General features: G+C 42.8%; 1 protein-coding gene and 1 long non-coding RNA gene across 4 annotated transcripts in view; both read right to left on the bottom strand.

The window, feature by feature from the left end:
* The window catches only part of DVL1 (dishevelled segment polarity protein 1), a 70,851-nt gene extending 45,177 nt beyond the window's left edge, over window positions 1-25,674 (bottom strand). For all 3 annotated transcript variants that reach the window (XM_053997358.1, XM_053997357.1, XM_053997359.1), the window contains exons 1-2: window positions 25,368-25,674; window positions 1,652-1,721 (exon numbers count right to left, since the gene is read on the bottom strand). In XM_053997358.1, coding sequence (XP_053853333.1) covers window positions 1,652-1,721; window positions 25,368-25,537 — 240 coding nt within the window. In that variant the 5' untranslated portion in view covers window positions 25,538-25,674. The remainder of the gene's footprint in view (window positions 1-1,651; window positions 1,722-25,367) is intronic.
* Window positions 20,602-21,687, bottom strand: LOC128818233 (uncharacterized). Its single transcript, XR_008440421.1, has 3 exons — window positions 21,606-21,687; window positions 20,770-20,858; window positions 20,602-20,685 (listed from the first exon to the last, which is right to left on the bottom strand). It is a non-coding gene; the product is annotated as an uncharacterized LOC128818233 (long non-coding RNA).
* Window positions 25,675-26,266: the final 592 nt, after the last annotated feature.

Raw genomic sequence — 26,266 nt, 5'->3', positions numbered from 1 at the left:
CAAAATAACTCTGCTTTAAAACCCTCCTCCAAGCCCAAACCCAGGCATTCTGATCCTGCTGTGTGGAAATGCATGGCTGAGCCTTGGAAAAGTCACGTTGGTTATTAGTCACTGCTGCTGAGGCAAAAGGTTGGAGCACAAAGGTAAAAAAAATACAGGCAGGGAGGTCCTAAAAAAAAGGGAAAAAGTAAATTTTCCTTCTGAACACAATTCCCAGGAACAAACAGACACTTTTGGACAGCACAGACTGAAAAATCTCAATTTTTAAGACTTCAATTAATACAAAATCTACAAAGTGCTTAATACACATTTGTGTGTGCGTGGGAGGACTGATTTTAAACTCAGCTTTACAAAGCCACATGTTTTGCTTGCCTAACACTAAAAACCTGTTGGGACGACCCAGCTGCCAGAATGTGAGTGCCCTAAAATGCAAAGCAATCAATAGAGCAGGAAGAAGTGGCTGGTGCTGTGTGATCCAGCTGAGCTCAGTTCAGCAATTCCAGCTGCTGGGAGCCCAGCAGGGGCTGGGCCTGCTGATCCACAAGGAATCTTTGCTCAAGAAACATCTCCCAATCAAAGTCAGCCCTCTGCACTTCTCCTTGCACGCAGGAAACAGAGTGCAATCAATTCTGTATTTGATTTTTTTTGTGTTATTTCCGTGTAATCCTGCCTAAAAGAAGCCAGGCTGAGAAAGGTCAAGCTACTCAGCAGGCAGCAAATGTCCTTATCCTGTATAACTTCAATGTCTGGGCTAACTAAAATAATTTAAGGGATAAAATAGTTAAAATAGTAAAATAGTTAAAATATAAAAAAGTTGTAAGAAATGTGAGCAAGATCCTCAACTCTTAAAGCAGCACAGGAATGGAAAAAAGCTGCTTATTCCACCTGAGAATTCCTTATCCTGTATAACTTCAATGTCTGGGCTAAAATATTAAATACTAAAATATTTTAAGGGATAAAATAGTTAAAATAGCAAAATTAGTTAAAATATTAAGATAGTTAAAATATAAAAAATTGTAAGAAATGTGAGCAAGATCCTCAACTCCTAAAAGCAGCACAGGAATGGAGAAAAGCTGCTTATTCCACCTGAGAATTCCTTATCCTGTATAACTTCAATGTCTGGGCTAAAATATTAAATACTAAAATATTTTAAGGGATAAAATAGTTAAAATAGTAAAATTAGTTAAAATATTAAGATAGTTAAAATATAAAAAATTGTAAGAAATGTGAGCAAGATCCTCAACTCCTAAAAGCAGAAGAGGAATGGAGAAAAGCTGCTTATTCCACCTGAGAATTCCTTAACCTGTATAACTTCAATGTCTGGGCTAAAATATTAAATACTAAAATATTTTAAGGGATAAAATAGTTAAAATATTAAAATTAGTTAAAATACTAAAATAGTTAAAAAAATTAAAAAATATGTAAGTGTGAGCAAGATCCTCAACTCCTAAGAGCAGCACAGGAATGGAGAAAAGCTGCTTATTCCACCTGAGAATTCCAAGTTTGTTCCAACTGTGTAGCTGGAAAAAAACTCCTATAAACCTACTTTACTACTACTTCCTTGTGTGCCTTCATCCCAGCAAAAATTGGATCTAAAAATGAGATTCCAGTATCAACCACCACAGAATTCCACACACAAAATCCAACGTACCCAGGACACCACTCTTCCATTGAAGCAAGGGAGCTTTGCATTGTCATCTGAGATCTCTTCCTTCACCACCCTGGAAAATAAAAAAAAAAAAACAACAAAAGGAAAAAAAAATCAGGAATTTTGAAATCACATCACATCAGAATGGACAGTGTTTTTTTTTTTCATATTGTGCGGGAAAAATACAATTTTTTCATTAAAATGTTGGTGTCAGCAGGTGCTGGGACTGTGAGAATAGAGGAAACAAATCAAAAGAGCAACTTTCCAGACAACCACCCCAAAGTGGGGGGCACTAAAGTAATTTCAAGAATTTCCCATTTTGGAGTCTGCCCAGAGCCTTGAAAGGTCTGATGGGGACTAAAATCCCCCTGTGCTGAAACCCCCTCTCTGTCAGAGATCACAAATTTGTACCAAAACCAGATTTCTGGCCTCAAATTCACTGCAGAACAGAGACAAATCTGCTTTTGACAATCAGGAGCCTGAAATCTCATCAAACTCCACCAAAATGTGTGGACCCACAAGCACATCTCCCTTTATTTATGTTTTTGTCTTGTTGCTGGGTGAAGAAAAACCACAATAAGCACGAAGCAGCTCACTGGGATAAAGCAGGGTCGTGTTGAGGGCGGGCTGGCTAGGAGGCAGAAAAGAGCAAATGGAGTTTCTTCTGAAAAATTACAAATAAATAACTCCACCACTAATGCCTGCATTTAAGGAATGAGCACCTTTTTTTCCTCCACATTTATTTGCATTGTTAATGGCTGGCAGGGCAACATTAGGCAAATCTTCACCCCTTTTTTTTTTTTTTTTCCTATTATTGGAAAGAAAAACATTGTAAAATATTCACTTAATTCCCAAACCATCTGCCCTCCCTTCATCTTTTGGCAGCAGGAATCAGATCATAAGATTCCATTCTTGTTTTTAGTCATTTATCCTCAGACTCCAAGGAGCAAACTCCACTAAAAGCAGAAACTCAGGGCTTTAAAAACCTCTGACAATTCAGAGAAGCTCTCAGACCTGTAATTCTGGAGCTGCAAACGCAGGATTTCAACACTCTCCTGGATCTCAGTGGGCACACTGGAATCTTTTGTGTCCTGCAGGGCAGACTCACTCAGCAGAGCTCCAGCTGCTGGCTCAAGCAGAGAAAGGTGCTGCAAGAATTTTATCTGCACGTCTGAAAGGGCAGGATGTGCAGGAAATGACACTTAGGGCATCCCAGAAATGCCAGGTGAGAATTTCTGCACCCAGCAAAAAAACATAAACAGAATTTCTGCACCCAGTAAAAATCATACATAGAATTTCTGCACCCAGTAAAAATCCCACATAAAATTTCTGCACCCAGCAGAAATCATAAACAGAATTTTTGTACCCAGCAAAAATCACACAGAGAATTTCTGCTTCCAGCAAAAATCATAAACAAAATTTCTGCACCCGGTAAAAATCACACACAGAATTTGTTCACCCAGTAAAAATCAGACAGAATTTGTGCTCCCAGTAAAAATCAAACAAAATTTCTGCTCCCAGTAAAAATCACACACAGAATTTGTTCACCCAGTAAAAATCCCGGACAGAATTTCTGCAACCAGTAAAAATCACACACAGAATTTCTGCTCCCAGCAAAAACCATACACAGAATTTGTGCTCCCAGTAAAAATCACACACAGAATTTGTGCTCACAGCAAAAATCCCACATAAAATTTCTGCACACAGCAAAAAACATAAAGAGAATTTTTGTACCCTGCAAAAACCATACACAGAATTTCTGCTCCCAGTAAAAATCACACACAGAATTTCTGCACCCAGTAAAAATCACACACAGAATTTGGGCTCCCAGTAAAAATCACACACACAATTTCTGCTCCCAGAAAAAACCATACACAGAATTTGTGCTCCCAGTAAAAATCACACACACAATTTCTGCTCCCAGTAAAAAACATAATTTCTGTTCCCAGTAAAAATCACACACAGAATTTCTGCTCCCAGTAAAAACCACACACAGAATTTCTGCTCCCAGTAAAAATCCCAGACAGAATTTGTGCTCCCAGTAAAAATCACACACAGAATTTCTGCTCCCAGTAAAAATCATAAACAGAATTTGTGCATCCAGTAAAAATCAGACAGAATTTCTGCTCCCAGTAAAAATCCCAGACAGAATTTGTGCTCCCAGTAAAAATCCCAGACAGAATTTGTGCTCCCAGTAAAAACCACACACAGAATTTGTGCTCCCAGTAAAAATCACACACAGAATTTCTGCTCCCAGTAAAAATCACACACAGAATTTCTGCACCCAGTAAAAATCAGACAGAATTTCTGCTCCCAGTAAAAATCCCAGACAGAATTTGGGCTCCCAGCAAAAATCCCAGACAGAATTTGTGCTCCCAGTAAAAAGCACACACAGAATTTGCGCTCCCAGCTGCAGGATTCAGGCTAAAGCAGGCACTTAAACAGCACTGAGCGAGGTTCTGTGCAGAGGAAAGGCTCGGGGCACTGCCTGAGCCTGCCCCAGTGAGGAGCTGGGAGCATTACTGAAGGGATTCTGAATGAGTTACAGATGGGAACTCTGAGATTTTTACATGATGGGATTTATTCTTCTTGTCTTCCACACAGGCAGGAGGGGTGAGTTCAGCTCACATCTTCACTGCATGGCTCAGAGGGTCACAAGACCCTTAGTTACAAGGATTTATTAACCAATAAAAGACAGCCAACAAGGATATTTATGATATTTATTTTTGACCCAATCCTTAAATATTTCATCTTATGGACCCATGCTACAGAGTGAGCTCTCTTAGGCAATCATGTTATGGCACACAAACCCACAGTGCTGCATTCTGAACTCCTTGTTACCTCTGTAACTACTTTTATTTTTATATCTTAAACTCTAAAACTCTAAACTTTCCTCTTTTTACCTTAACGTGTCCCTGCTTTAAACCATAAATCCACATTCTCACTTCCAGCACCCCAGTCTCAGTCGCCTTTTCCAAGGTCTCACATCAAATCCTGGGTTTAATTCTAAGCTTTGGCTTCCAGGCCCAAAGTTCTGAGAATTCCCTGAATTTTGGATTCCAACAAGGAGCTCCCTGTGCTGCCTCAAGGAGCTGGAACAGAGTTTAGATGGAGTTAAAAGGAATAAAATGGATTTTTATTGAAGAGCCTTCCAAGGCCACACCCTGGCAGTGCCCAGATGGCTCCAAGGTGGAAGCAAAAGAGAGTTTGGTCATGAGATCTCACATTTTTATAAGTTTTAGTCCATATGGGAATTAATTGCCCAATTAAGAGTTTCAAATGATGAAGTTTCAGCCTCCTTGCTTGCCTGCCTGCTCTCCTCTTCTCATGTTGTGCTTTGGGCCAGAAGTTTGAAGAGATTGTCCTTGAGTCTCCAGCTAGAACAGGATTGTTTTGTGGAAAGACCCTGGTAATATTTAATATAAAACTAAAAGCACCCCAAAGCAGAACAGAAAACCTAAAACCAAAGGTGTCAGTTTATCCCCATCCCATTCCTGTAGGATTGTTTTGCATTCACCACCCTGTGAAAAGATCCTAACACTAAATATAAAGCTAAAAGTTGCACAGCAAAACAGAACAGAACAGAAAACCATAAAACCCAAAAGTATTATTTTTTTCCCATCCCATTCCTGTAAGATTGTTTCCTCTCTACCACCCTGTGAAAAGATCCTAACACTAAATAAAAAACTAAAAGCTGCACAGCAAAGCAGAACAGAAAAACCTAAAACCCAAGGTATGTTTATCCCCATCCCATTCCTGTAGGATTGTTTTCTCTTCAGCACCCTGTGAAAAGATCCTAATAGCATTAATATAAAGCTAAAAGCTGCACCCCAAAGCAGAACAGAAAAAACCACAGGGATCAGTTCATCCCCATCCCATTCCTGTAGGATTTTCTCTCTACCACCCTATGAAAAGATCCTGGTAATATTTAATATAAAACTAGAAGCATCCCAAAGCAGAACAGAAAACCTTAAACCCAAAGGTGCCAGTTTATCCCCATCCCATTCCTGTAGGATTGTTTTCTCTTCGGCACCCTGTGAAAAGACCCTGGTACCAGCTAAAAGCTGCACCCCAAAGCAGAACAGAAAAACCACAGGTATCAGCTCATCCCCATCCCATTCCTGTAGGATTGTTTGGCATTCAGCACCCTGTGAAAAGACCCTGGTACCATTAATACAAAGCTAAAAGCTGCACCCCAAAGCAGAACAGAAAACCTAAAACCCAAAGGTGTCAGTTTATCCCCATCCCATTCCTGTAGGATTGTTTTGCCTGCAGTACCCTGTGAAAAGATCCTAACACTAAATATAAAGCTAAAAGTTGCACAGCAAAACAGAACAAAAAAACCTAAAATCTAAGGTATCAGTTTATCCCCATCCCATTCCTGTAGGATTGTTTTCTCTTCAGCACCCTGTGAAAAGACCCTGGTACCATTAATATAAAGCTAAAAGCTGCACCCCAAAGCAGAACAGAAAAACCACAGGTATCAGCTCATCCCCATCCCATTCCTGTAGGATTGTTTTCTCTTCAGCACCCTGTGAAAATATCCTAATAGCATTAATATAAAGCTAAAAGCTGCACCCCAAAGCAGAACAGAAAAAAACACAGGGATCAGTTCATCCCCATCCCATTCCTGTGGGATTGTTTTCTCTTCAGCACCCTGTGAAAAGACCCTGGCACCATTAATATAAAGCTAAAAGCTGCACCCCAAAGCAGAAGGGAAAACCTAAAACCCCCAGTGCCCAGCTCTGCACTGAGCTCCCTGCACTCCAGCAGGACAAAAACCCAGCCCAGCTCAGCCTTTGCTGCAGCTGAAGGGAAGAATTCCAGATCTGTTGCAACTTGAAACTACTAAATATAGCCCTGAGCTATGAGGCAGGAGAATGACGGGCTGGGATTGCCAGCCAGCTCTGGGGAGAGAGCAGCAGCGCCAAGAACACCGAGGATGGCAGCAGCCACTCGTGGCAAAAACGGCTAAAAATGGTACAAATCGTTATTTGGGAGTAAAGGGGCTCCTTTCCATCCCCAGCAAGGAGAAACGAGGCAAAAAGGAGGGGTTGGAGTGGTTGGTATTGGTGAGGTCTGAGCTTGAGTGCTGCTGTCCTCTTCCCGGGGTGAAGAATGTTCAAACCCAGAACAGCACAACAAAAAAAAAAGTGATTTCTACCAGAGACATCTTCCCGGGGTGAAGAATGTTCAAACCCAGAACAGCACGAGGAAAAAAAGTTATTTCTACCAGAGACATCTTCCTGGGGTGAAGAATTTTCCAATCCAAGTCAGCATAACAAGGAAAAAAAATTATTTCCCTCAAAGACCTCTTCCTGAGGTGAGGAATATTCCAATCCAAGTCAGCATAACAAGGAAAAAAAATTATTTCTATCAGAGACATCTTCCTGGGGTGAAGAATGTTCAAACCCAGAACAGCACAAGGAAAAAAAAGTGATTTCTACCAGAGACATCTTCCTAAGGTGAAGAATGTTCCAACCCAGAACAGCACAACAAAAAAAAAAGTGATTTCTTTCAGAGACATCTTCCTGAGGTGAGGAATATTCCAATCCAAGTCAGCATAACAAGGAAAAAAAATTATTTCTATCAGAGACATCTTCCTGGGGTGAAGAATATTCCAACCCAAAGCAGCACAAGGAAAAAAAAGTGATTTCTATCAGAGACATCTTCCTGAGGTGAGGAATATTCCAATCCAAAGCAGCATAACATTTTTAAAAAAGTAATTTCTCTCAGAGACCTCTTCTTGAGGTGGAGAATATTCCAACCCAAAACAGCATAACAAGGAAAAAAAAATGTGATTTCTCCCAGAAACCCCTTCCTGAGGTGAAGAATATTTCAATCCAAGCCAGTAAAAGAAGAAAAAAAAGGTGATTTCTCTCAGAGACATCTTCCTGAGGTGAAGAATATTCCAACCCAAAATAGCACAAGGAAAAAAAGGTGATTTCTCCCAGAAACTTCCTGATGTGAAAAATATTCCAGCCCAAGACAGCAAGGCAAGGAAAAAATGGTGATTTCTCCCAGAAACTTCTTCCTGACATGAAAAATATTCCAACCCAAAACAGCACAACAAGGATAAAAGGTGATTTCTCTCAGAGATCTCTTCCTGAGGTGAAGAATATTCCAATCCAAAACAGCGTGGCAAGGAAAAAAAAAAGTTATTTCTCTCAGAAACTTCTTCCTGATGTGAAAAATATTCCAACCCAAAACAGCATAACAAGGAAAAAAGGTGATTTCTTCCAGAGACCTCTTCCTGAGGTTAAAAATATTCCAACCCAAGTCATCATAACAAGGAAAAAAAGGTGATTTCTCCCAGAAATTTCTTCCTGAGGTGAAAAATAGTCCAACCCAAAACAGCATAGCAAGGATAAAAAGATGTTTTCTTCCAGAAACTTCTTCCTGAGGTGAAGAGTATTTCAACCCAAGCCAGTAAAAGAAAAAAAGGTGATTTCTCCCAGAAATTTCTTCCTGAGGTGAAGAATATTCCAACCCAAAAGAGCATAACAAGAATAAAAGGTGATTTCTCTCAGAAATTTCTTCCTGACGTGAAAAATATTCCAACCCGAAAGAGCATAACAAGGAAAAAAGGTGATTTCTCCCAGAAATTTCTTCCTGAGGTGAAGAATATTCCAACCCAAGTCAGCAAAACAAAGAAAAAAAGATGTTTTCTCCCAGAAACTTCTTCCTGAGGTGAAGAATATTTCAATCTAAGCCAGTAAAAGAAGAAAAAAAAGGTGATTTCTCCCAGAAACCTCTTCCTGAGGTGAAGAATATTGGCACTGGATGAGGTCCACCCTGGAGATAAATCACCAGAGCTCCCAAACCGATTGTTAATGTTTGAAAATAAGACCAAAGAGCATCAGATAGCAAGGCACAGAAAAGGAGATGTTTATCCCCTTTCAGAAGAAGGGGTATTTATCTCCCAGGTCACGTCCTGCCTGTTGGCAGTGCCCGTGGCAGGTTGGAAGGCACAGAGCTCCTGTTCCAGCACACACAGCCTCCTCTTTAACTGGGGCTGGGGCTCTCTGGGGCAGGCAGAGGAGAGCAAACAAACACCTGGCCACAAAGTTTGAACAAAAATGACATTTCCAGGTCACTGCAGGTCTGCCTGCCCAGCTCCCACTGCCCCACAACTGCCCCTTGGAAAAGGGAGAGCACAGCACATCAATATTTTAGAGATTTTTCTTCAATATTCAATATTCTTCACAGATTTGTGGCATCTCCCTCTTTGCTGTAATCTAGAAAAATCTCCATGCACAAAAAGCTTTTAATTCATCCCTCAAATGCATCTACCAGGTGGAAGGAAGGTAAAAGAACACAGCCAAGGTCACATCAGAGACAGACCATGAAAAAATACCCCACTCTTCACCCCAAACACCTGCTCTACCCCACTAGCAAAGCCCCCAAATCCATGAATATCTGCAAAAAAAAAAAAAAAAAAACACCAATAAAAGGTGAGGAAATGTGGGTAAGGGAGGAGGGAACAGCTCCACAATCTCACATCCTCTGCTTTATTTGACTTTGAGGAGATTTAAGCACTAATTACCAAATGAAACAATCAGTGCTGCTAGCAGCCCCTCCTTCCCCTGCCTTCCTGGAATTGTGTGTGGATCCTCTGGCTCTCCCACCACGCTGCCTGCACGATGTCTTGATTTTTAAAAGTGTTACCTTTTCTTTTATAGTTCTTTTGAAAGTTTGAAAGTTCTCATCAAGCTTCTTTAGCCTTCTGATAATGTTTCCATATTTGAGAGTCACAGTTCCCACACAATTTCACATAAAAACAGAATAATTTACATATTTCTCTGTGGGTGGAAAGAAATGATTGATTGATCTTTGGAGCAGTGTGGTTGGAGAGGTGGCAATTCCATCAATCCACGGTCACCTTTGGAATTCTAGAAATACCAAATGTTTGAATAAAACTGATCTTTTTCTCTTTTGACCTTACCAAACTCCTGTGTGCTCATTTAATGTCCAATAGCAACACCTGCACAAGGAGGTTGTGGCAGGCACATTCTTCTCTCTCTTAGGATTTTTCATACAGGAGCACAGAGGAAAGAAAAAGAAAACAATTTCTATTCCTGCTCCTTGTTTTTCCCATGTGGAATGTGTTTGAATTGTTTGAATTGTCTTGGTTGGATTCTGGTGAGGATTGTTTGAGCCTGGTGGCCAATCCAACCCAACCCAACCCAACCCAACCCAATCCAATCCAACCCAACCCAACCCAATCCAATCCAACCCAATCCAACCCAACCCAACCCAATCCAACCCAATCCAATCCAACCCAATCCAGTCCAATCCAACCCAACCCAACCCAACCCACCTGTGGCTGCACTCTCAGAGAGGGACACGAGTTGTGAGTTAGATTTGGGAGTTAGAAAAGCAGGTTTGTAGCTTTAATATCTCCTTTAAATAGTATATGAATGGATTATATAATTATATATAGTTATATATGGTGTATATATATATATAAAACTATGTATTATATATATATAACTATATATATAACTATATATGTGTGTATATATGACTATATATATACAACTATATAGATATAGATATAGATAGATAGATAGTTATATAGTTATATATATATATATATTTATAATAGAGCAATCATTCAGCCTGTGAGCTGGAGTCACACATCAGCATCTCCCCCCCCAGGTTCACCTGTGTTTACAGTGGGAGGTGTTTGTGCCTCCCCCAGGGCACCCTCACACCTCACCTGGGCCTGGCACAGCTCACCCTCCCAGCATCCCGAATTTTTGTGACCCTCCCAGCATCCCGAATTTTTGTGACCCTCCCAGCATCCCGAATTTTTGTTTCCTTCCACAGAGGATTTCAGCCAGAAAACCAAGGAATGTTGAGGCTCAGGCTCCCTCTCATCCCCCTGCCAAGAGTAATTCCTCTGATTCCACACAGACTGGGAAACACCTGATTGCAGGTGAAGCCCACAAACCTCTAATGGCTCTGAGTCATAAGCACTGAGATAATTGCTAATTAAGCACTGGGTTTGATAATTCTGCACTCTGATTGCATCATGCACGCCTGGCAGGGACTGCACTCTGCACAATTAGCCGGGTGATTTTCTCATTCCACTCGGAAAAAATGAGGTTAACAAGGATAATTCTCCTTTCCTGCATGGGAAATAAATGCAGAAATGCAGGGCTGAGGCAGATTTATTGCAGGGTAACCATGACACAAACAGAGCATCTTAATTGCTGCTATTGGACATTAAACGAGCACACAGGAGCTTGGTGAGTTCAAAAGAGAAAAAGATCAGTTTTATTCAAACATTTCTAGAATTCCAAAGGTGACCGTGGATTGATGGAATTGCCACCTCTCCAACCACACTGCTCCAAAGATCAATTAATTATTTCTCTCCACCCACAGAGAAATATGTAAATTATTCTATTTATCCATGAAATTGTGTGGGAACTGTGACTCTCAAATATGGAAACATTATCAGAAGGTTAAAGAAGTTTGATGAGAACTTTCAAACTTTCAAAAGAACTATAAAAGAAAACATAACACTTTTAATTTTAAAAATCAGGGCAACACTTAAAGTCCTTGAGCACCAGATTAATTCCACTTTATCACTGGGATCATCCCCAAGGCTCTTAATTGTCCTTTACTGATGGGAAAATGGGAGAGGCTTCATTCATGAAAAGGGAGAGAAGATCTGAAATTAGAAACCTTAGGAAATTCTCATTATATTTAGATTTCTTTTATATATATATAAAATTCACGGTTTTCTAAGTAATCACATAATAGCAATTTAAAGTAAATAGCAATTTAAAGGAAATTGATTTTACTTTATGAAGCAGCAGTTTCCCCCCCAAAAAACTGTTTGAATTAATTTTATTTTATATCTATATAAATTATGTAATTTTATAATTATAATTAGCTTTATTTTACATATATAAAACTTATGGTTTTCTAAGTAATCATATAATATCAATTTAAAGTAAATAGCAATTTAAAGGAAATTGATTTTACTTTATGAAGCAGCAGTTTCCCCAAAAAAAGCTGTTTGAATTAATTTTATTTTATATCTATATAAATTATGTAATTTTATAATTATAATTAGCTTTATTTTACATCTATAAAACCTACAGTTTTCTAAGTAATCACATAATAGCAATTTAAAGTAAATAGCAATTTAAAGGAAATTGATTTTACTTTATGAAGCAGCAGTTTCCCCCCCAAAAAACTGTTTGAATTAATTTTATTTTATATCTATATAAATTATGTAATTTTATAATTATAATTAGCTTTATTTTACATATATAAAACTTATGGTTTTCTAAGTAATCATATAATATCAATTTAAAGTAAATAGCAATTTAAAGGAAATTGATTTTACTTTATGAAGCAGCAGTTTCCCCAAAAAAAGCTGTTTTAATTGATTTTATTTTATATATATATAAATTATATAATTATATATATAATTAGATTTATTTTATATATATAAAATGTATGGTTTTATAAGTAATCACATAATATCAGTTTAAATTAATTAATGAATTGAATTGAATATAAAACTATAAATTATATTTATATTTAATCTGGCATCAAAGGCTGCAGTTTAAAATTATAACTAATATAACTATATTTATATTTAAATATATATTTTATTTCTATACTTAATCTGGCATCGAAGGTCGCAGTTTAAAATTGTAACTAATATAAATATGATATATTTATATATATTTTATATAATATATATATTTTATTTCTATACTTAATCTGGGTTCAAAGGCTGCAGCTTACAATTGTAACTAATATAACTATGATATATTTATATTTATATATAATATATTTTATATAATATATATGATATATTTTATTTCTATACTTAATCTGGGATCAAACTGAGTTACAGTTTACAATTATAACTAATATAATTTATATATATATATGATATATTTATATTTATATATAATATATTTATATATTTTATATTTTTATATATTTTATATATGATATATTTTATTTCTATACTTAATCTGGGATCAAAGGCTGCAGTTTAAAACTATAACTAATGTAACTATATTTCTATTTAAATATATATTTTATTTCTATACTTTTCAGGCATTGATGGTTGCAGCTTAAAATTGTAACTAATATAACTATGATATATTTATATATAATATATTTAATATAATTTATATATTTTATATAATTTATATATTTTATATAATATATTTTATATATGATATATTTTATTTCTATACTTAATCAGGGATCAAAGGCTGCAGTTTACAACTATAACTAATATAACTATATTTCTATTTAAATATATATTTTTTAACTAATATAACTATAATTTATTTATATTTATATATAATACATATGATATATTTTATTTCTATACTTAATCTGGGATCGAAGGCTGCAGCTCTATAAATATTCTGGCTGAAGCTGATTAACACTTCAGTGTGAATATTTAATGAAGAATTCCAATTTCAGGGATTTTCCAGCTGAGGCCTCAGCACAGAGAACCTTCAGCACCTTCCCAATACAGGGAAAAAATGAAAATAAATCTCCCTGAATTTACAGCGAGAAACACTGGTATAAAATGTTTGGTTTTTTTTCTGGAAATGGGTTTTTTTCCCTTATTTTTTTGCTGAAAAATAAGGAAGAGGGGAGGAGAGGAATGCCTTAGAGGAGCAGGAATTGCTCAGGTGTCGTGCAGAGCCGCAGGCAGGAACCGAGCGCCGTCCTTCCCTGTCTCCTCAAAACCCCACAGCACACCCAGCATTCTCCTTTTTTTGGGGTTTTTGTTCCTCAACCCCGTCAGGGCCCCACAGGCCCTGCCACAGAAAGCTGCCAGAAACGGGGATGAACACGGGGCCCACGATGGTGACAGAAGTGACCCAGCCAGGTACAGGTGAGTGACACACCTGGGGAGCAAAACCCTCCTCAAAACCGTACACAAACCCTCCTCAAACCCTTCAAAACCTCCTCAAAACCCTCCAAAACCTCCTCAAAACTCTTCAAAACCTCCTCAAACGTTCCTCAAAACCCTCCAAAACCTCCTCAAAACCCTCCAAAACCCTACACAAAACCTCCTCAAACGTTCCTCAAAACCCTCCTCAAAACCCTACACAAACCCTCCTCAAACCCTTTAAAACCTCCTCAAAACCCTTTAAAACCTCCTCAAAACCCTCCAAAACCTCCTCAAAACCCTCCAAACCCTCCTCAAACCCTCCAAAACCTCCTCAAACGTTCCTCAAAACCCTGCACAAAACCTCCTCAAAATCCTACACAAAACCTCCTCAAACCCTTCAAACCCTCCTCAAACCCTCCAAAACCTCAAATCCCTCCAAACCATCCTCAAAACCCTCCAAACCCTCCTTCAAACCCTCCAAACCCTCCTCAAACCCTCCTAAACCTCCTCAAAACCCTCCAAACCATCCTCAAATCTCTTCAACACCCTTCAAACCCTCCTCAAACCCTCCAAAACCTCCTCAAACGTTCCTCAAAACCCTCCTCAAAACCCTACACAAAACCTCCTCAAACCCTCCAAAACCTCCTCAAAACCCTCCAAAACCTCCTCAAACCCTCAAAACCCTACACAAAACCTCCTCAAAACCCTCCAAAACCTCCTCAAAACCCTCCAAACCTTCCTCAAAACCTTCCTCAAGCCCTCCTCAACACCCTCCAAACCCTCCTTAACACCCTCCAAACCTCCTCAAACCCTCCAAAACCTCAAAACCTCCTCAGATCCTCCAAACTCTCCTCAAAACCTTTCAAACCCTTCTCAAAACCCTTCAAACCCTCCTCAACACCCTCCAAAACCTCCTCAAAACCCTCAACACCCTCCAAACCCTCCTCAAACCCTCCAAAACCTCAAAACCTCCTCAAATCCTCCAAACCCTCCCCAAAACCCTCCAAAACCTCCTCAAACAAAGATCTGCAGCTTCAGTGCAAAACAAGATCCTTCTTACCTTTTCTCCAGAAATTGCAGCAAGAACCTGCAGGCAGTGCTGGGAGAGTCACCCCTTCCCACCCAGCTGACAAACACAGCAAACAGCAATTTTTTGCTTTTTGAAAAAAAAAAAAAAACAACCAAAAAAAAAAAAAAACTCCTTACTTGGTGAGGGGAGCCAGGAGTTAGGAACATGAATCCAAAAAGAACATCAGGAGGGAAGCACAGAGAACCTTCAGCCACCTTCCCAAAGCAGGGAGAGGAATGAAAATAAAGCAAAATGCTGAATTTACAGGGATAAACATTGGAATAAAATGGGTTTTTCACCAGAAAACCTCCTTACTTGGTGAGGGGAGCCAGGAGTTAGGAACATGAATCCAAAAAGAACATTTGAGATGGAAGCAGAGAGAACCTTCAGCCACCTTCCCAAAGCAGGGAGAGGAATTCTGCTGAATTTACAGGGATAAACATTGGAATAAAATGGGTTTTTCACCAGAAAACCTCCTTACTTGGTGAGGGGAGCCAGGAGTTAGGAACATGAATCCAAAAAGAACATTTGAGATGGAAGCACAGAGAGCCTTCAGCCACCTTCCCAAAGCAGGGAGAGGAATTCTGCTGAATTTACAGGGATCAACATTGGAATAAAATGGGTTTTTCTTCCTTGTGTGACTCTGAAAAGGGAATTTCCATGTGCAGCAGTCCCCTTTTGCCCTCTGCATCACACTCCAAGCACTCTGCAAGGTCCTGGCAGCCCTGAGCACTGCCACAGTGACTCCTTCCAAAAAAATTCCACGTGGTTTGAACCAACTGGTGCTTGGGCTGCCAGCCCAGCTCTGCCTCATCCTCCCATCTCAGTCCAGGGCAGCTCAGCCCCGAGCCAGAAATTCTGCCCCATTCCCTCCAAATTAAGTATTTTAAAATATTTATGACTGGCTGTCCAAGAGCAGTGGCACGCAGGGAATATGATTTCCTTCTCTGCTCCTTAATGAACAATATTTCAATAACTGTGCCGTGCTCAAGGTGTGAAAAGCTCACTAAAATACAGATATTTGTGGCATTTAAATTGAGATTTACAGAAATGAGTCTGGTTTGATTGTGGCACTGCAACTGTGCATGGTGTTATATCTCACTCCATGCCCAGCTAACCTAGAAAAAATATTATTCTTGCAGGGAAGCCAAGGAAATGGGTGATTTTTGGAGTCCTAAGACCTTAAAATTTCTTTTCCTCAATTTCTTCTCCTCAATTTCTGCTCCTCAATTTCCTCACAATGGGTTTGGAACAGAACTGGGCAAAACAAGCAAAGCATTTTAGCCACACTGAGGATCTCCTGCCTTTTCTCTTAGTTCCCTCTTTCCTCTGCTCCCTGTGCTGTTTAGTAAATTATTTATGTGCCTATATTTCAATCTCACAGGTGTTAATGAATCTATTCCCAATCTAATCCCAAGGGACAGCCACATCTCTGCCAGAAAAACAAGGAAGTCACAGTACAAAAGGGACAGGTCACCATAATCCTGACCTGAACCCACATTCCCAATGCCCGAGTTCCAAAACAATAAATATTAACAAGCCCCTATAAAATGGAGCAGCTCTTGAGAACAGCTTAGGGAAAAAAAAAACCAAAAAAAAACTCTGTAAAAGCTTGTGGAATGCCCATTTCAAAGAGCTGCCTGGGATTTGGCTTTCCCCAGGGTGCAATTATCCTCCAAACTCGGGGCAGGACACTGAAAATAGCTCTCAGGGATGGCATCTGGGCAGGGATGGGAACCCAGAGCTGCTCAGGGCTCCAAAAATCCATCCCAGGGCACTTCCCCCAGCCAGGACACTCCTCACACCAGGGAAAAACTGGGCTCAGGCCTCTTGCCTTCACACCAGGTAATAAATTCCACCCACACTGCAAATTCAAAGTATAACTGGACCTACAAGTTTGTTTAGGTATTAAAAGAGAGATTCCCAGCTTGTCACAAAGTCCCATAAATTAAATCCTATAAAGGAAGGAACAGGGAGTTTTTGGATGGGACTGTGGTCTCTCTTTAAAGATTTGCACCACACAGAGTGAAAAATCTGTGTTTTCACCACGGAAAAGGTTTTCCAGCAGAGAAATTAAACAAGTTTTTGGTAATAAATGCAATCCCTCAGCCCCACATTCATGTTTAGGCATGGATTTGCCATTCCAAGCTAAACTACAACACATTTTTTTCTACTATTTCACTTAGAAAAATAGCATTTTTAGCACAGATTGCAGGGCTGGTGGATTCTAATGTCCACAGAAACAAGGACAGCCAACCTCCCTCGTTTCAGGAGTGGTAAGGGAAAGGCAGAGATGTTATTTCGTTTATTATTGTGCTCCTGAAGAACTGTGAACACCAAGAAAACTGCAGTGCTCAGGGACCCACTCGGGTACCTGACACAGATCTTTGAGTTTTTAATCATTTGTCCAATTCAGAGCATCCTTAGAAGATCCAGGAGGACACAGGAATTCTGTACTCCAGGTGGATCAGAAGCTTTTCCCACCAACTCCTTGTCCCTCACCCAACAAAACACATTTGCCAACAGATCTTCAAGTCATTTAAAGGGAAATAAAAATTACAGAGCTCTGAAACCCCAAATCATTCAGCTAAAAACTTTCAAAAACTGCCAGGAATGCACCAAGAAATGGTGCTCCTCCAAATATTCCTCATGGAAACATCATCCAGGAGCTGGAAAAATCCCGAGGGAGCTTGTTCTGGGAGGGGCCCCACGGAATTCTTCACCTGCCCAGCTCTGCCTGTTTGGTTCCCCACCTCCCACTCTTTGAAAAGTCATTTCAGCAACCTGAGAGAAACAGCTCAGATAAAAGGGGCTGGGATTTTGTGCATCACAGGGAGAGAAATGAACCTTTTCCATATGCAAAGGGAGAGCAAAATGCAAAATTCCCTTCCAAAGCTGCACCAGCCCAACTGCATTTGACTTCTAAATGAGAACTGGATGGAATTCCACACGGGTTTGGGCTGGAAGGGACTTGAAAACTCAACCCAGGCTGCTCCAACCTTGCCTTGGACACTTCCAGGGATGGGGCAGCCACAGCTTCTCTGGGAAATCCATCCCAGGGGGAAAATCCCACCCAGAAAAATCCCCTCCAAACCTCCCCTCTGTCCCCTCGTGCTCTCAGAAATGTTTGTAAACCTCCTATTTGTAGCTTTAAATCCAGAATCCAACAGAACTTCAGCCTCCAATTTTCCAGGGAATTAACCTGGAAGAAAGTGGGGAAATTTCTTCTTTTTACAGAACACATTCACCCCAAGAAGGCTGCGACCCATTCCTTATTTTTACAGAACACATTCACCCCGAGAAGGCTGAGCTTGAAAATTGGGAAGAAATTGTAAATTTTCCCTATTAGTGGAGTTGTTAGTGGCAGGTTTTTTTTTAGGAATCAGAGCAGATTTTTAAGAACCACAGCAGATTCTTAGGAATCAGAGCATATTTCTTAGGAATAAGAGCAGTTTTTCAGGAATCACAGCAGTTTTTTAGGAATCAGAGCAGTTTTTTTAGGAATCACAACAGTTTTTCAGGAATCAGAGCAGATTTTTTAGGAATCAGAGCAGATTTTTTAAGAATAAGAGCAGTTTTTTAGGAATAAGAGCAGTTTTTCAGGAATCAGAGCAGATTTTCAAGAATCACAGCAGTTTTTCAGGAATCAGGCTCTGAACTGACACAAGCTGAGCTAACACTGAAACAGGCAAACCCTACATTTTTAATTTTTTTGCTGCTTTTTCCTCCAAACACTGCAGAGATCTCCAACTCCAGCAATCCACCCTTTAATCCCCCCCAGCCTCCTAAACCCTACTTTCTGCAGGCCACCAACAGCACCTCTCAGGAGTGAAACTCCACTTGGTCCCTCCCTAATTCCGAATTTATTGAGACATTTATCCTGCTCCTTGGCACAGGCAGATAAGGAGAGCTCCAGCCCCAGTGCTTTTGTAATCTGGCCATTCTTTATTTCAGCTCTGATCCTTTCTTTACTCATTTTCTGTCAGAGGTTGGCCAAGACCAGCAGCACTTCCCAGGGGTTGATTTTTTAATTACTGATCCCTGGAGGCTAAAGAGAGAAACAGAAGCTATTAAAAGGAGACTGCAGGGATTTATTTTTTATTTAATTTTTTTTTTTTTTTTTTTTTTTTTTTTTTTTTTTTTTTTTTTTGGCCAAGGCTGGGGACAGGTGGGGATCAGGCACAAGCTCTGATCCTGGAGGGATTTTCCTCCCTCAGTAATCCTGGGATCCCATGGCAGGCTGGGCTTTTGTGGGGATAATTCCCCACTTGTAAGACCTCATTCCCCCACACTGCAAACCATGAGCAGTTAGTTATTGAGTTAAAAATAAAAATAATTTAAGTATCATTTCTTAATTAGACAGTTTATCCTTAAAAAGCCTTAGAGAAAAAGATACAGCTCCCTTTTTAGTTTATTAAAGTGCTGTAGAACTCACAGTTTGTGAGACTATTAATAAAGATAAGAACTAATAAACATCTGACTGTGAACAAAAAATACTGTGTCACACATTTAATCCCAACCCTAACAAAAAAAACCCAAAAATACAGTACAATAAAATAAAATAACATACAATAACATACACTAAAATAAAATAACATAAAATAAAATAACATAAAATAAAATAAAATAAAATAAAATAAAATAAAAATAACATACAATAAAATAAAATAAATAACATACAGTAAAATAAAATAAAATAACATAAATAAAATAAAATAAAATAAAATAAAATAAAATAAAATAAAATAAAATACAAAAAAAAAACCCACCCAAAAACCCCAAAACTCAACAGGCAACCACAGATTTTTTTAAGAAATCTCTACCAGGGCCTCCCCACCCTCCCAGGGAAGAATTCTTTCCTAATATCCCACCTGCCCCTGCCCTCTGTGACCCTGAAGCCGTTCCCTTTTTGTCCTGCCACCACAAACTCTTCCAAAAATTCCCTCTGACCTGGCTAAGCCTCGTGGAGAAATAAACAACTCCCATTTCATTTCTCCCTGAAAAAAATTATTCTGTGTATTTTTAAAAATAAAAATACCCTCTTGTCTCTAAAAGCTTTTCCTAATGATGAAATTACAGCCCAGCAAGAGATCTGTCAGTTAGGATTCCTGTTTTTAACACCTCTTAGGAGTTAGAAAAAAAATCAGAAAATCCTCTTAGGAGTTAGAAACCAACTCCTAACTCGCCCTGAGGGCAAGGCTGAGGACAGGGGTGCTGCTCTGCCTCCGGAAGAAAAGGCTCTCAGTGCTTCCCCTGTTAAAAATTACCCCACTGAGCTCCCAAACTGGATTCCTGCTGCTGTAAATCCCATTTTCCCACCGGTTTTCAACCAAGAAAACCAATTTTTAGCTGCAGCTCCGAGTGCAGATTGAAAGGAAGCTCTCTGGCTGATACCAAAGGAATGTTTAAGAAGCCACTCCTTGGAGTAGTCCCTGAAGAAGAATAATCAGAGGAGAATTAGTGCACACAATGGAAAGAATGAGGATTTGAACCTCACCCAAAGGGTGGCAGAACAGACACACTCTGCTGCTCCTCCTGCCCCACTCTCAGGGGGAATGGAGCAGGGCAACCACAACGAGAAGGAATTTTTATCCAGTTCTGGACACATCATGTCTTTAGGATGGTTCAGTTCCTCACTGAAACGCTCCTGCTGCAGCACCACATCCCACACTGGAACAGCAAAGCCTCACACCAGCTTCTTGTAGGGAAAATGAAACAAATGGGAATGCCTGGATCCTCCACATTCATCCTTTTGTGCTTCTGGAAGTTACTGATAGTGTTTTACAAGCAAAGCTCTGGAAATACCAAATATTTAAAAGCAGACAGAAAGGAATTCCTCTTGTAGGATCTGTCACACAGATTCATGGTGAATCATTTGGATCCCACACAGCTGTCACCGTTTCAGTCATGAGAGCCCAGGCATCACAAGCTACAGCTTTATTTTTAGATGTGTTCATTAGCTGTCATTTTTGTAATCATCAAAGAATTAACAGAATTCTGTGTTCCTGCGAGGACGTGTGGGGCTGTAACCTGAGAAGCACGGCTGTCAGTGATGGGAAATGACCTCTGAGCTTTGCCCTGAGGAAAGAATCAGTGGCTGGGATTAATTAAATCAGCTGATGACACAGCTCCTTGTCTATAAAAACACACCTCAACCATCACCTCTCCTGAATTCCACTGCTGGGGGATGCTGGATGCTGTCACATCAGCGAGGCTCACCCTGTAACGTCCCTGCTCGGTTCCCCACCAAGCTGAATAAAAACAGAAGCTACAAAAGTATTGTAAAATGCAGGTGAAGCTGGTGGGAAGAAATGCTGATGTGTGACTCCAGCTCAGAGGCTGAATGATTTCTTTATTATAACTCTGCTATAATCCATTAATATACTATTTAAAGGAGATACTAAAACTACAAATTTACTTGTTCTGACTACCAAATCTGACTAACCCACAACTCGTGTCCCTCTCTGAGAGTGCAGCCACAGGTGGGTTGGATTGGATTGGGTTGGATTGGGTTGGGTTGGATTGGGTTGGGTTGGGTTGGATTGGGTTGGGTTGGATTGGGTTGGATTGGATTGGGTTGGATTGGATTGGGTTGGATTGGGTTGGATTGGGTTGGGTTGGATTGGGTTGGATTGGATTGGGTTGGGTTGGATTGGATTGGATTGGATTGGATTGGGTTGGATTGGATTGGATTGGGTTGGGTTGGGTTGGATTGGATTGGATTGGGTTGGGTTGGATTGGATTGGATTGGATTGGATTGGGTTGGATTGGATTGGATTGGATTGGGTTGGGTTGGGTTGGATTGGATTGGATTGGGTTGGATTGGCCACCAGGCTCAAACAATCCTCACCAGAATCCAACCAAGCAATCACCCCAGGTAAACAATTCTCCAAACACATTCCACATGGGAAAAACAAGGAGCAGGAATAGAAATTGCTTTCTCTTCCCTCTGTGCACCTCTATGAAAAATCCTGAGAGAGAGAGAGAAATGTGCTTACCACACAAAAGCACTTCCAAGGGCTGAGTATTCATGCCAGGGCACAGCTGGACATCCTGCATCTTAAAATCAGCATTGTGGCTACAGGTGGGGGCAGGAGGAAAGCAGAGTAAAGGCAGGGCCATCCCTTCGTGGGTCAGGGCATGAAAGTGGCAGAGCAGTAAATTAAACTGTAAGCAAAGCTCAGAGGGGAATGTCACCCTCCCACAGCTCCTCCTGCACCTTCCAAGCAGCAAAGAACACGAATTTAATTCCACAAGCCAGCTCCATCCCAGCCCTCAGCCACTGCATCTTTCCCAGCTGGAAACCGTTCAGCACATCCAGTGTTTGTGAGCACATGATTTATTCCATTATTTCGGGATCCAGGAAAGGCCCTGCCTTAATTACAACAGCATGTGCAGAATTGCAAGGAGTCAGCTCCCTCCAATCCTCCAGGAAAACATTTGTTTTCCTAACACAACCAGTGCTTTTCGCATTTCACAGTGAAAAATTCAGGGATTTAGGGACTGCCCTAAAGTGACCAAGCCAAATCCCAGCTTGGAAGGACAGCAGGACACCAGAGGGACACCCAAAATGTCCCTGCAGCTCCACTTCCAGAACATCCAGGCAAGAGCTGCTCTGGAGGAGATTTTCAGGCACATAAGGGAGAAATTAGAGAGCCACAGCTCTGTTATGGTTTGTGGCAACGGCAGCTAGAATTGCCTGTTTGCAACAATTAAAAGGCTGGAGCTGTGCCAGGGGAGCTGGGATGGATTTTGGGAAAGGTTCTTCCCCCAGAGGGTTCTGGGGCACTGACCAGGCTCCCCACGGCCCCAAGAGCTCCAGGAGGGTTTGGACAATGCTCCCAGGGATGCACAGGGTGGGGATTTTGGGGTGTCTGGGCAGGGCCAGGGGCTGGGCTGGTAATCCCTCCCAGCTCAGGATATTCCATGACTCTACAAAAAGTCAGTTTGCAGATGAGATGATGAAAACAAAGCCCACATTTACTATTAACACTCAAACAGCCAAAATTCAGCTGAATTTACTTCTAATCTTCCCAAATGTTTTGGGTTCAGAGAGGCACAAACACAAAAGGAGCAAAACATAGAAAATAAATGCAAACAAAGCTCGGGGGTCCCACGTCAGAGTCACTCTGAGCTGTCTCAAGGCAATGGATTGTCACCCAAACGCTGCTGATTCAATAACAGAGACAGAATTTCCAGGTCTTGATCCCTGCAGCCCTTCATCTTCCATCATCATCTCCATTTCCAAAAATACCAGACAAGTTTCACCCCAATTTTCAGACTAGTAAGAAAATCCACTCTAGGGTTTGTTACAAACTCTGTTTCCTGGTCTAGGACCAAAACATCCCCGTGTGTTCAAGATGCCTCAGCACAGTTTGTATTTCCTAATCCTAAATTTCTGTGGCACTGGGAACGATGCAGATGCTGCCTGAACAATCCCAACCTCCTTTAGTGAAATCAAACCACAAACACAACCTGAATTTCTGCGACAACAACATGTCCCTGTCACTCGGGGAGGTGAAGGAGGAAAATTTACCATTTCTTAATTTACCATTTACCAGTAATTCCATTTATTTTGAAAACAAACATTTTGTACTGCTGTTTCCCCCCCCAAAGAAATGTTTGCATAAGTGAGAAAAACAAGAAGTCAATCCACGAACACTCCTATGGTTAGAAGCCAACACTAACAACTCGCCACATCAGAAATCCGTGTCAACAAACAATATCCACATTCCAGCAGGGATAAAAACCCAATCAGCACGAACGGTTTGGGTCTCAGGGATAGGAAAGAGGCTGCACAACACATCCGAGGATGCCTGGGGTGATCCATCTCACAAACACAAAACCTGCACCTCAACCACGGCGTTGTTTTGGAGTCAGGTCCGCACGGGTTTCCCCACAAACCTGCTCCATTTTTGTATTTTTTTTTTTTTTTTATTCCTGGCAAGGCATTTAACTGTGCAAAATTGCCTTGCCAGCGACAGATGTGAGTACAAAGAGAAGCGATTTGCTACAAAAGGATTAATACATTTTGAAAGTTACTGTCTGGCAAACTGTCAAAGGGGCTTTTATTGGTTTATTTTATTCTGGCTAAGTCGCTAAGCCCGGTGGCACGCAAGCCACGCTGGTGTGCAGGGAGCAGAACGATGTCAAACACCCCCCCTGGCCAGCGAGCTGCCTCTGGCCACCACAGAGGTCATTTCAAAGTCCAGCCCCGCTCTTCTCCAGCACTCCCAGCTCAGCATGTGCCCTTGGAAGCGGGCATTTGGCCACTGGCCATCTGTCACCTGTTTGGCCACTGACCATCCGGCAGCCGTGTGACCACCGAGCTTCCACAGCTGCTGGCCCAGCACAGCCCCTGGAGCCGGCTGACCACCAAGTGCTTGTCACCTGCTCAAACAGGGACTGTGGGACACCCCTTTGACCACCTGACACCCGTTTGAGCACTGACCACTTCACACCCGTTTGACCACCTGACACCGTTTGAGCACTGACCACTTCACACCCCTTTGACCACCTGACACCGTTTGACCACTGACCACTTCACACCCGTTTGACCAGGGACCGTTCGGACATCCAGTGGATTTGACAGTCACTATGTGAGCGCAGCCCCTGGACCTGCTTGACCACTCCATACCTGTTTGACCACCAACAACTGACCACTGGCCATCCCACACCCGTTTGACACCCGTGTGACCTCGAGGATTTGACAGCTGCGGTCTGAGCACAGCCCCTGGCACCGTTTGACCACTGACCATTTCCCACTCCTCTGGCCACTGAGCATTCCATTGAACCACTGAGCATTCCACACCCCTTTGAGCACTGACCCCTCGTCCCCCATTTGACATTCATTTGACCACCAACCACTTGTCACCTGTTTGACCACCGACCATTTGACATTCATCCGACCACCAAGCACTTAAGCACCCGTTTGGCCACTGACCACTCGTCCCCCATTTAACCACTGACCATTGACCACTGACCACTAGTCCCCCATTTAACCAGTGACCATTTCACGCCCGTTTGACCACTGACCACTCGTCCCCCATTTAACCACCGACCATTTCACGCCCGTTTGACCACTGACCACTCGTCCCCCATTTAACCACTGACCATTTCACGCCCGTTTGACCACTGACCACTCGTCCCCCATTTAACCACTGACCATTTCACGCCCGTTTGACCACTGACCACTCGTCCCCCATTTAACCAGTGACCATTTCACGCCCGTTCAAACAGGACCGCCTGTCACCCGTCCGACCCCCGAGGATCTGACACCCGTTCGACCCCCGAGCTTTGACAGCCGCGGTCCCAGCGCTGCCCGCGGAGCCCCCCCCCCGCTCCTCGCCCCGACCCCTCGGCGCTCGCCCCGGGCCAGCGCCCCGCGGCCGCCGGGCACGCCCGCCCTGCCCGGGCGCTCCCGCGGCCTCCCCGGGCGCGGTGACAGCTGCGGCCGCCCGTCCCCGCCGCCTGGGCCCGGGCCCGGGGGCACCGCGACAGCTCCGGGCGGGCCCGGGGGGCTCCTGCCGGGGGCACGGGGGGGGGGTCCCGGGGCATCGCGGGCCGCGATCGCGGCAGCCCCGAGCCCGCGGCGGGGCCGGCCCGGCGCGCCCGCCATGTTCGCGGCGCTGCCGGTGCCGAGCGGGGCCGGCCCGGGCCGAGCCCGGCAGGTGCCCCCGGGATGCCGCGAGCCCTGCCCGGCCCGCGGCGGAGGGACCGCACCCGAGGGCCGGGGGCGCGCCCGGAGCGCGGCCGCTCACCCGAAATCCTGGTCCATGGACTTGAAGAAGAACTTGTAGCTGTGCACGGGCCGGTTGCTGAGGACATTTTTGAAATCGGCCAGCGTGACTTTCTCCGGCGGCACGGGCAGCTTCACCAGGTACGGCGTCTCCTCCTCGTCGATGTGGTAGATGATCTTGGTCTCCGCCATGGGCGAGCGGAGCGGGGGCGGCCGGGCCGGGCCTCGGCCGGCGCTCGGCTCCGCTGTCGGCCTTGCCCACAGGAAGGGAGCTCGCGGCTCGGGCTGGCGCTCCCTGCACTGCTCTCTAGCTGCCCGACCCGGGAACGGCAGCGCGCCCGCCCCGCCCGCATCCTCCGGCCGCCCCGCCGGCCTCGCTGCGCCGCCGCCGCTGCGGCGCTGCCCGGGCCGCGGGCGGCGGGCCCGGCCTGAGGGGGAGCGGGGCGGCCCCGGGCAGCGCCCTCCGCCCGCTCCGCGGCCCCGCTCCGCGCCCGCAGCGCCCGCACACCGCCCCTGCCGGCCCGGCGGCAGCACGGCCCGGCCGGCCGGGATGGAGGGGTGGGGTGGGAAAGGGAAGGGGATGGGAATAAGAATGGGTGGGGATGGGGATGGGGAGAGGGTGGGATGGGAAAAGGAAAGGGGATAAGGAAAAGGATGGGATGGGAATAGTAATGAGGAGAGAGGATGGGATGAGCTAAGGAAAGGGGATAAGGAAAAGGATGGGATGGGGAAAAGGGATGGGAATGGTGATGAGGAGAGAGGATGGGATGAGATGGGAAAAGGAAAGGGGATGGGGATAGGGAAAAGGGATGGGAATGGTGATGAGGAGAGAGGATGGGATGAGTTGAGAAAAGGAAAGGGGATAAGGAAACGGATGGGAAGGGAATGGGAATGGGGAGAGGATGGGACGGGAAAAGGAAA

Source organism: Vidua macroura, chromosome 23 (assembly GCF_024509145.1).
Source record: "Vidua macroura isolate BioBank_ID:100142 chromosome 23, ASM2450914v1, whole genome shotgun sequence".
Taxonomy (NCBI): Eukaryota; Metazoa; Chordata; class Aves; order Passeriformes; family Viduidae; genus Vidua; species Vidua macroura.
The sequence above is the reverse complement of the archived record's forward strand: the minus strand, read 5'-3'. Positions and strand labels throughout refer to the sequence as shown.